This window comes from Camponotus floridanus, unplaced genomic scaffold (genome assembly GCF_003227725.1).
Source record: "Camponotus floridanus strain SB8 unplaced genomic scaffold, Cflo_v7.5 scaffold84, whole genome shotgun sequence".
Classification (NCBI taxonomy): domain Eukaryota; kingdom Metazoa; phylum Arthropoda; class Insecta; order Hymenoptera; family Formicidae; genus Camponotus; species Camponotus floridanus.
The window spans coordinates 144,578-154,890 of NW_020229854.1; the positions used below are offsets into that span (position 1 = coordinate 144,578).

At 38.3% G+C, this 10,313-nt stretch overlaps 1 protein-coding gene across 1 annotated transcript; it reads left to right on the plus strand.

Moving 5' to 3' along the window:
* Nucleotides 1-5,223: 5,223 nt before the first annotated feature.
* Nucleotides 5,224-9,485, plus strand: LOC112639711. Its single transcript, XM_025414586.1, has 3 exons — nucleotides 5,224-5,365; nucleotides 8,560-8,844; nucleotides 9,349-9,485. Exons 1-3 carry the CDS (start codon nucleotides 5,224-5,226, stop codon nucleotides 9,483-9,485), a joined length of 564 nt encoding a protein of 187 aa, XP_025270371.1.
* Nucleotides 9,486-10,313: the final 828 nt, after the last annotated feature.

Sequence of the window (10,313 nt, forward strand, 5' to 3'; positions counted from 1 at the left end):
TGAGATTTTAAGGAGACTTAAGGCGTAAGACTTAAGAAATTGACCAATCACAATCGAATATTTTCTTATTACTTAACTGTAATTGGTCAATTTCTTAAATCCTACGACTTAAGTCTCCTTAAAATTTCATTGTAGACGAAGCTTAATATAGCGTCTATAATAAGATTTTAAGGCATAAGTCTTAAGAAATTGACCAATCACGGTCTATTATTAAGAGAATATTCGATTGTGATTGGACAATTTCTTAAGTCTTACGCCTTAAATCTCATTGTAGAAGACGCTTAACACGTCGTCTACAATGGCAGTAGAATTAATGGATTAAAGCAGTAACAGAAGGATTTGACCAATCATATTCTAGCATTAAAAGAATACTCGACTGTGATTGGTCAATTTATTGAGTTACAACTTTAATTCATTAATTCTACTGCCATTGTAGACAATGCTTTAGGGTCGTCCACAGTGGTCGTAGATTAAGGTCGTAAGGCATAAGATTGAAGAAATTGACCAATCACAGTCAAATATTAAGAGAATACTCGACTGTGATTGGTCAATTTCTTGAGTTTTACGCCTTAGAACCTTATGCTACGGCCATGCAGACGAACCTTTAATCCCGATTTACCACAGATAATTTAAGCTTTAAGCCTTAAGAAATTGTCCAATCACAGCCGAGCATTGTCTTCATAAACCGCGTTACGAAATTATTACCAGTATACTGCAAATTCTATAGTGCACGTTACGTATATTATATATTTTCAGTGTTGGCAGTAAACTGGCAGCAATATCGGAACACGGCCATAATTGACTGTGATTGGTTAATTTCTTGAGTCTTACGCCTTACAACCTTATGCTACGGTCATTGTAGGCGACTCTTGAAGCGTCGTCTACATTGAGATTTTAAGGATACTTAAGGCGTAAGATTTAAGAAGTTGACCAATCACAATCGAATATTCAATTAATACTTGACTGTAATTGGTCAATTTCTTAAATCTTATGGCTTAAGTCTTCTTAAAATTTCATTGTAGACAACGCTTAATGTAGCGTCTATAATAAGATTTTAAGGCGTAAGACTTAAGGAATTGACCAATCGCAGTATAGTATTAAGGGAATATTCGATTGTGTTTGGTGAATTTCTTAAGTTTTACGCCTTAAATCTTATTGTAGAAGACTCTTAACATGTCGTCTACAATGGCAGTAGAATTAATGGAATTAAAGCAGTAACAGAAGGAATTGACCTATCATATTCAAGCATTAAAAGAATACTCGACTGTGATTGGTCAATTTATTGAGTTAATGCTATCATTCATTAATTCTACTGCCATTGTAGACGATGCTTTAGGGTCGTCCACAGTGGCCATAGCATAAGGTTGTAAGGCGTAAGATTCAAGAAATTGACCAATCACGGTCAAATATTAAGAGAATATTTGACTGTGATTGGTCAATTTCTTGAGTTTTACGCCATACAACCTCATGCTACGGCCATTGCGGACGACCCTTTAATACCGATCTACAACAGATAATTTAAGCCCTAAGCCTTAAGAAATTGACCAATCACAGCCGAGCATTCTCTTCATTAGCCGTGTTCCGAAATTGTTACCAGTACTGCAAATTCTATAATGCACTTTACGTATATTATATATTTTCAGTGTTGGCAATAAACTGGCAGCAATTTGGGAACACGGCCATACTTGACTGTAATGTCTCAATTTCTTGAGTCTTACGCCTTACAACCTTATGCTACGGCCGTTGTAGACGACTCTTGAAGCGTTGTCTACACTGAGATTTTAAGGATACTTAAGGCGTAAGACTTAAGATTTTTACAATTGTCATGTGCACGATCTTTTTCGATCAGCTGATTGACAATCAGCTGACGTAATTGTGACGTATGGGCGCGTGTGCCCGTATGTTGCTTAGATTTCGTTGACGGTTAACAATGTTCTTGTCAACGAGCATGATAAGCGTTTCTTAGGGGTTGAAATAATAAGAGATAATTCGACCGGTTGAGTTTTTGTAGAATATAGGTTTTTCGAGAAGTTTTTCGACGCCCGTTAATTTTGAATTTTGGGGTTTTAATATAGAAAAATGTGGATTTTCGCTATGCGATTTTTAACAATGATTATGAAATTTGAACAGTAATATATACGATTTTATCCCCTTAACAAGTGATCTAATGTAGGTGTATAACATCGCTTAATTTGTTGTTCCATCATTAAAAAAAAAACGTTTTTCCACATCCTGCTCCTCCTGTAATAAACAATCGTATAGGTTCAATAATTTGACCTTGAATATCATGTTTAATATGATTAGTAATTGTATTAAATAAATTAGATTATTTTATATTCATATTTCTAACATTTTGCACGAATTCTTCTGCAGATATAACGCGATCTGCTTCATTGGATCGTGTAAATCCAAGTCGGTATTATTATTATATTTATCCATTATATAACGTACACGATCTTCTTTTTCTGCCATAGACTGCGTATTTGTGTTGTCATCATCAAATGTAATAATTTGAGTTATAACTTCTTGTAATTCTCATTCTATAAATTGGAATTGCTCAATATTTTGCCCCTTACATAGAGGTTTTAATAGAGATTTCGTAGAAGTTTTAATAGATGACGCTTTGCATTAAATGCTTGTTCTGCCGATTCATATCCCTGAAGTAATTCTTTTTCATTTCTGAAATGAACATGAACTACTAAATAACTATAAAATTATGTAATGTTTCGTGACTATTAATTTGAGTATAATATTGTATTTTTAACATTGCAGGCCGTGTACGTTGTTTCATTCTCGTACCATCTTGTAAACGGATATACTTAGTTGGAATTATATCATTTTCTTCATTATAAACTTCTACATCTCCATCTTCTTCATAATTATTCAATCGTGATATATATTCATACGTAACAACACATTCAGCTAAACTGAGATCGTCCAAATTTTCCGGACGTAAACAATAGCGATTAAATATATTTGCATATAAGTTATTAATGTAGCCATCGCTGTTAAAAATAATATCGAGTAGAGATAGCACTGCCCTTTCTCGTGAATTGACTGACACTAACGGGGCGCGAGTACGAGTCCATTCGGGGCCCTTGGACGGGCCCATTGTTCCTTTGTCTTCTTGTCGCGAATATCAGACAAAGATTTCAAGCAATTAGAAATCCTGAGAAAAAACCGTGTAATAGTACCGTGCAATAAAGTACTTCTAATATAATTATCGGTGTGTCTCTTATTCTCAAGATAGTCTTATATATATATATATATATATATATATATATATATATATATATGTTACATTAAGTGGCGACCGTGACAGAACTGGAAAAGCATTTGTGACATATTCTTGAGAGAAATAAAAGGTGACACGATGGATAAGATGAAAAGATTCCGTATTATTACACGTGCGGCATTTACTCGCAATTTAGGCTCATTGAATACTGAGTTGGTAAGTGGAAGTCCGAACATTGCGAAATTACAAGTATATTTCGAGATAGTAAAGGAGAAAGCGGACCAGTTCGAGGAAATTGATCGCAAGATTTTTGATGTTATGATCGACAACGATTATAGCGAAGAAGACCTCATGCAAGAATTTGATGCTGCGGATGAATACAGACCGAAATATCAGCGAGCGAAAATTGCAATAAGTAATGCGACTAATCCGACTCAAGCAATGTTTTTTTCACAGGATGCGGGACAAGTAGCACATGTTCCTAGTGACAATGCGCAATATGTTCAAACTGCCAAAAATACAATTGCCAAAATTTAGTGGAGATCTCAAAGAGTGGTTGCAATTTAGGAACTTGTTCAAACATATTCATGAGGATCCGGATATAACCAAAGAAGATAAATTTCAGTACCTGATACAAGCAATGGTGAAAGATTCCAGGGCGAGCATATTAGTCAACAGTTTTCCGCCGAAACGGCGAATTATGATAAGGCTATTACTAGCTTGAAATCACGTTTTTATAAAGAGGATCTACTTGTCGAGATATACGTCCGAGAGATGCTCAAGTTAGTATTAACTCAGTCAATAAAAATAAGTGGTTCTCTTATCGAGCATTTATGATAAACTCGAGACACAATTACGAGCTTTAGAGTCGCTAGGAGTCACAACAGATATGTGTGCTGCGATCCTTTGGTTGAATTGTCGTTACCAGAAAATCTCTTACATGTATGGCAGAGAAATACGAAGGCGATTAATTCTTCTACATCGAAGCAATGTCTAGATGAACTAATGTCATTTTTGCAGACGTTAGTAATGAGCGAAGAAAGAATCGCTATGGCAATAGGTGGTTTTGGATTAAATATTGAGTCTACAACTAATCAGGATAAGTTCAATAAGAAAGTGAAGAATGAACAGAAAGATATTGCTACTGCTGCGAGTCTTCTCGCAACCAAACAAGACAAGGCACTCTTGTATATTTTGTGACCTAGATCATGAAAGTGCATCGTTCGAAAAAGCTAAAAAGATGTCCTATGAAGATAGATGCAAAATCGTTAAAATAAAAAATGCTTGTTTTTATTGTGCAAAGACGGGACACAGTCATATATATTGCAGATATAAAGGCAAATGCGCATGGTGCGATAAGAAGCATGTTTTGCTTTTGTATCGAAATACAACATCAAATGCTTCTGTAAAAGCTAATCAAGAAGAAGAACTTTCCAGGATAAAAGAACAATCTACGCTTGCTAATTTTTCACTTACCAGTGAAGTATTTTTACAGACGCTTTGTGTGAAATTGTTTAATCAAGGTAAGGAACAAATAGTCAGAGCTATTTTTGATAACGGTTCACATAGATCATATATTCTTGACTATTATGCTGAGAAAATGGGATTTGAGGTCATTGGCGAATAGCATATGGTACATATGTTATTTGGAGATTCTTAAAGTCCATTACTAGAAAATACCGAGTTAGCATAAGCAACATCGATGGATCTTATTCTTATATCCTTGTAGCATTAAGTCAGAGAAAAATATGCGAGAAAATTCCTTCTATAAGCCGAGGCTACGAAGTGCAACTAGAAGGAATACAACTCACCGATGTCGACACAAAAGAACCTATCGTTGTGTTAATTGATGCGGATATCGCAGGAAAGTTATTAACAGGCAAACGAAAAGAGCTTAATGTGGAGTCGTAACACTAGAAACGTTACTCGGATGGACTTTAATCGGAAATGTGGACAACTCACCGCAGCAAAAGGAAGACGCAACACTCATGGTCGTATCTATGTTTACATGTCAGGGAAACATTGTCGACTTGTGGAAGCTGAGTATTATGGATCCTAGCTTGAAAAAGACAGATGATGCACACCAAGCAAAAGTTAAAGAGAATTTTCAGCATACCATGAACGAAGAAGGTCGATATGAATTATTTTTTCCTTGGAAGGAAGATTACTTACCACTGGTAGAAAATAAAGGATCGGCTATAAAACGACTTAAGTCTACTATTAAAAGACTTAAGGCTTAAAATCTTTATGATACGTACCAACAAATTTTTGAAGAATAATTGTCCAAAGGCATTATTGAAAAGGTTCCGGAGGATGAAGTAAACTACAATGCCTACTATCTACCTCATAGAAGTGTGATCAAAGAAAATAGTACTACGAAAATAAGGCCTGTATTTGACGCATCCACTTCTTGGAAAACTCCACCGTCACTGAATCATTATCTCGAAACAGGTCCTAATTTGATTGAACAAATTCCGAGAATTCTACGTTTTAGACGACGAAAGATAGGAATAACTGCAGACATTTGGAGTGCTTTTTGCAAATAAGTGTTTCACCTGACGATAGAGACGTATTGCGGTTTCTTTAGTGGAAGAAGACTCGTCCAGAAGAAATAGAAGTATACAGACATCGGCGAGTAATTTTTCGAATCTCCAGCAGCCCTTTCTTCTTAGGGGCAATGATCGAATATCATTTAGACAGAGCACTACAACAAGGACAAACGGAAGCAGGAATAGAAGTCATTTAACAATTAAAGAAGTCTTTCTACGTAGATAATTGCGTAATCAGTGTTAATACGCACAGCGAGGCCGTAGCATTTGAAGTTACTGCAAGACAAATCATGGCAGAAGGCAAATTTGATTTGCGAGGCTGAGAATACACGGTTCAAGAAGAAACATAAATTGACTTTCGTACTCGGATTCCTTTGAGATAAAGAACAGGATACTTTAAGGTTGACACCTACATTGTGGGAATTTTACACTACGTCACAGATTACAAAGAGAAATACTATCTGCTGCTCAAAAAGTATTTGATCCCACTAGTTTGTCTCCTCCGATATCCTTAAAATCTAAACTGTTGTTACAGAAGCTTTGATCTTGCAAAATCAGTTAGGACGAAGAAGTACCTGAAAATATTAGAGCTGATTTCGATAATTGATTGAAGCAGCTTCACTAGTTAAAGGAACTACATATTCCGCGACACGCTTTCCGTCAATGTAAACTGTCTTTTCATGTGTTGGTAGATGCTAGTCAAGATGCATACGCAGTTGTCATTTTTGCGAGACAGAAACTCGAGAGAACATATATATTATGACGTTGCCATCTTGTCGCGCGTCCATCCGCCCCGGCAACTTTGCCGGGGCGCGGGCCGAGCGGCCGCGCCAGAAACCAGATTGCGAGAACAATATCGAACTCCCCGGAGAGACGAGCGGTTTTATTGTATTTTGCGCCTTTATTAACTTTTTGTATTTTTTTGTATTAATGAAATGTCGGGCAACCCGCCGGAGAACATCCGCAAGGCGAAGGTAACGTCGAGGGATTTCATGAAACGGCCTGCGACACGGTGCTCCCCGCCGGCGAGCGGAGGGGGAAATAGCGCCCGAATAATCGAGCCCTGGGACGCCACGGTAAACATCGCCCCTCGTCGTATAAAGGAGGACAAAGGCCCGATCGGCATTACCTTCCAGGGGTGGAGTACGTTAGATGGGCCTCCACCGGATCATGAAAACCGGGGCCCATGACAGCAGAATTTGAATATTCGAGACCGTTTCGCGCAGGGCGCAAGAATACCTCGCGTATCGCGAGGCGCAAGGATATCGCGCGTGTCGCGGCGCGATTTACCGCGGAACTGCGCACTTCTGCACGCGGTCATTGACGCAGCTATCGACCCTGGATCTTCCGATCCAGGGACTCACTTTGGTGCGGGCGCACGACGCAATCAGTTGAAAAGTCGTAATAGTTGTCGCATTGTGCTGGTCGTTGTCGTTGGCGGAATCAAGGAAAGAACGGCATATCCCTGCTCGAGAACACATATCGATGAGGTTGCCTATCTTTTGTAAGCCACGTACGCGATTCGGTCCACCCGTGTTGTCGTGTCGCTGTCGTTGCCGCGTAAAACATCCTCGCAGACGATCCACGGATTTTCGTGTCTAATTGCGTTTGTGCAATCGATTATTAAGTGTGCGTGTGAGCGTCTAGTATTATAAGTGCGAGAGTATTATAAGTATTTGCGTCTTTGTCGCGCTCATTATGTCAATGAGTAGCGTGTATTTTGTAATGATTATCGTTTGTCAAATGTGTTGCGGTGCGAGATAATCGCCAAAAAATTCAACTGTTATCGAAATTTGAGCTGATTGCGCTGAGAAAAGAGGTGAAACGCAGGGAGAGAAAAATCTCCGGCCCCCGTCAGCTATCGAATATCGACCGTATCGTTCGCCGGTCGCAGACGAGATCTATTTTTGCAAAATCAGTAATTATTCTCGCTCGATTTTTAGTCATGCTGTCAAACCCTTCTGCTGTCAATTGGAACAGCGAGTTGAGAAATTACGAGGAAAAAGACCAATACGATAAGACGTCGATATAGATGTCGAAATTCCGTTACATTTTGGGAAATATTGTTCGGTCTGGCGAACTCCGGCCATAAAAGCGGGCTCGGGTAAATAACAGAAATGCGCTCTCTTAGGTTGTCGATTTCGAGCGAACATTCGATTTTATTGGATTATTATTATTACTACCTCTATTGATTTGATCTATTATATATTGCGTTTTCTCATATCTTTGAATTTATTGTGAATATTCGTTCTTACTCGGATTTGTTACTTAATTTTATTTTTATATTATTTTCCTATTAATAAATTTGTTATATGTCTTTATTAAGTTGTCTTTATTAAGTTCGCGTAATTTATTTGAGTGTTAGTCTCTCGTGATTGTCGATTTTCGTTTTGTCTGTCGAATGTAAAATTAGCGAAGTCTCGCATAATCAATTGACTTTTTCCAAGACCCTGCCCCTCTACCGTTAGGTGAACTAGTCGGCCCGTGGCGAAGCAGGCTATCGTTTTTCGTGTTCTGAGGCGTTTAGAGAAAATTGATGCGTAAAAGACCTCATCTGGCGCCCAACTTCGAGATGTCGAAACGGCTTTCGCTTCACCGCGGCTCGCGTGCGAACATCCTCCATCCCTGTTCCCCCGAGCGCGAGTATACTATATTCGCTGTGTTTTTGACGGCGTTTTCGCTCCCCTTCGCACTCTCCTCCCTAACACCCTGAGAAGTATTGCGAAATTAATAATTTTAATTGAATAAAATGTCGCAATATACAACTTATTCAAGCAAGATCCAGAGTATCACCTATTGAAAGAATAACGATACCTCGTCTGGAATTGTTGGCTGCTACTATAAGAGTAAGACTACGCTCAATAAAAGAAGCTGGAGATTTCGAAGAAGAAGTTTTCTTTTGGTCTGATTCGAGTACAGTTGTGGCGTGGATACGGAAAGACAAGCTATGGAACACATTCGTTGAGAATCGAGTAAGAGAGATATGTTCATTATCTGATCCTAACAAATGGCGTCATGTACCGGGATCCATGAACCTGGCTGATCTATCTTCAAGAGGATGTGAAGCTAAACACTTAGTAGAATCTCTATGGTGGGAAGGCTCAACTTGGCTAAAACTTCCTGCGGATTAATAGCCCTCATCTGATGACATTGAGAACAAAGTGAAAAACAGCGAGATTAAGAAATCAGCGAAAAAAAAAGATTTCTAATAATAATATAGAAGTCGAGACGCTTATATCCATCACACAAGAAGAAATAGGATGATACATGAAAGGACAATCTAGATATCTAAGAATAGTAAGAACCATGGCTTGGATCCAACGTTTCATGGTTAATTGTCGAGCTAAGCAAGCTGTAAGAATCTCAGAAGAATTGACCACAAAAAAATTCATCGATGCGGAGCTTGTAGTTTTAAAGTTATCATAAGGAGAATCGTTTAACGAGAATGAACCACGATTCAATACTTTAGATATACATTCAAGGATGAATGTGGATTAATACGTCTAAAGTCACCAGTAATTAATCGTGATGATGAGTATAACATTCGATGTCCCATTGTGTTAGATCCTAAGCATCCTTTAACTAAAATGTTAATCCAGTACAGACATCAACAACTTCATCACGCGGGAATCCAGGTTGTAATGAATGATTTGCTAGAAACATTTGAATTCTCACCTACAGAACAGCAGTACGATAAATGATTGTTGGACATGCAAAAGATACAAAGTCAAAAAAGCAGATGCTAGTCTCGGTTGTTTAGCACATGAGCGTGTTACGGAAGTAAATATTTTTGAAGTCACACGGATCGATTATATCGGGCCTTTGTTTCTTAAAAAAGTACAAAAGGCTTGGATTTGTCTATTTACTCGCGCTATTTATAGAGCGATCCATTTGGAACTCACGACGTCTCTTTCTACTGAAGCTTTTCTGCAAGTTTTACGCAGATTTATCGCACGACGAGGAAAATCTTCCGTAATTTACACTGACAATGGGACCAAATTTCACAAGAGAACGTAATCTACTTAAAAAGATTAATTGGAAAGAAATTCAACAATTCAGCACAAGTCAAAAAATAGACTGGCGTCTCAATCCTCCTTCAGCAGCTTGGTGGAGAGGATGGTGGGAACGTCTGGTAAGAATAGTAAAAGACCTGTTGAAACGGACATTGACGAGAGCGTATCTATCCTATGAAGAGATGAATACTATTTTATGCGACATCGAGGCTATCATTAACTCTCGTCCGTTGTCCTGCTTGGCAGAGGATCCAACACAATTACAACATGGCGTTAACGCCAATGATGTTTCTACGAGAAACTCTTCGGAGTAATGTATCTGATTTGGATAAGATAGACGTTAATCTGAACAAGCGGATGTGATATTGTCAAAGCTTGCGTAATGAACTATGTAAACGTTTCCGTTCTGAATATTTAGGACAACTAGCACGGCGGATAACAAAGGGCCACAATGTTCCAGTAAAAATTGGAGATATCGTCTTAGTCGGCCAGGATAATCGTAAGCGTTTAGATTGG

What these genes read in the sequence shown, in the direction of transcription:
- LOC112639711 (XM_025414586.1), top strand. Translation starts at nt 5,224, where the DNA reads ATGGTCGTATCTATGTTTACATGTCAGGGAAACATTGTCGACTTGTGG. An exon ending in GCATACCATGAACGAAGAAG is followed by an intron (nt 5,366 to 8,559) that starts GTCGATATGAAT and finishes AACTTATTCAAG; the next exon opens with CAAGATCCAGAGTATCACCT. An exon ending in TGATCTATCTTCAAGAGGAT is followed by an intron (nt 8,845 to 9,348) that starts GTGAAGCTAAAC and finishes CCATTGTGTTAG; the next exon opens with ATCCTAAGCATCCTTTAACT.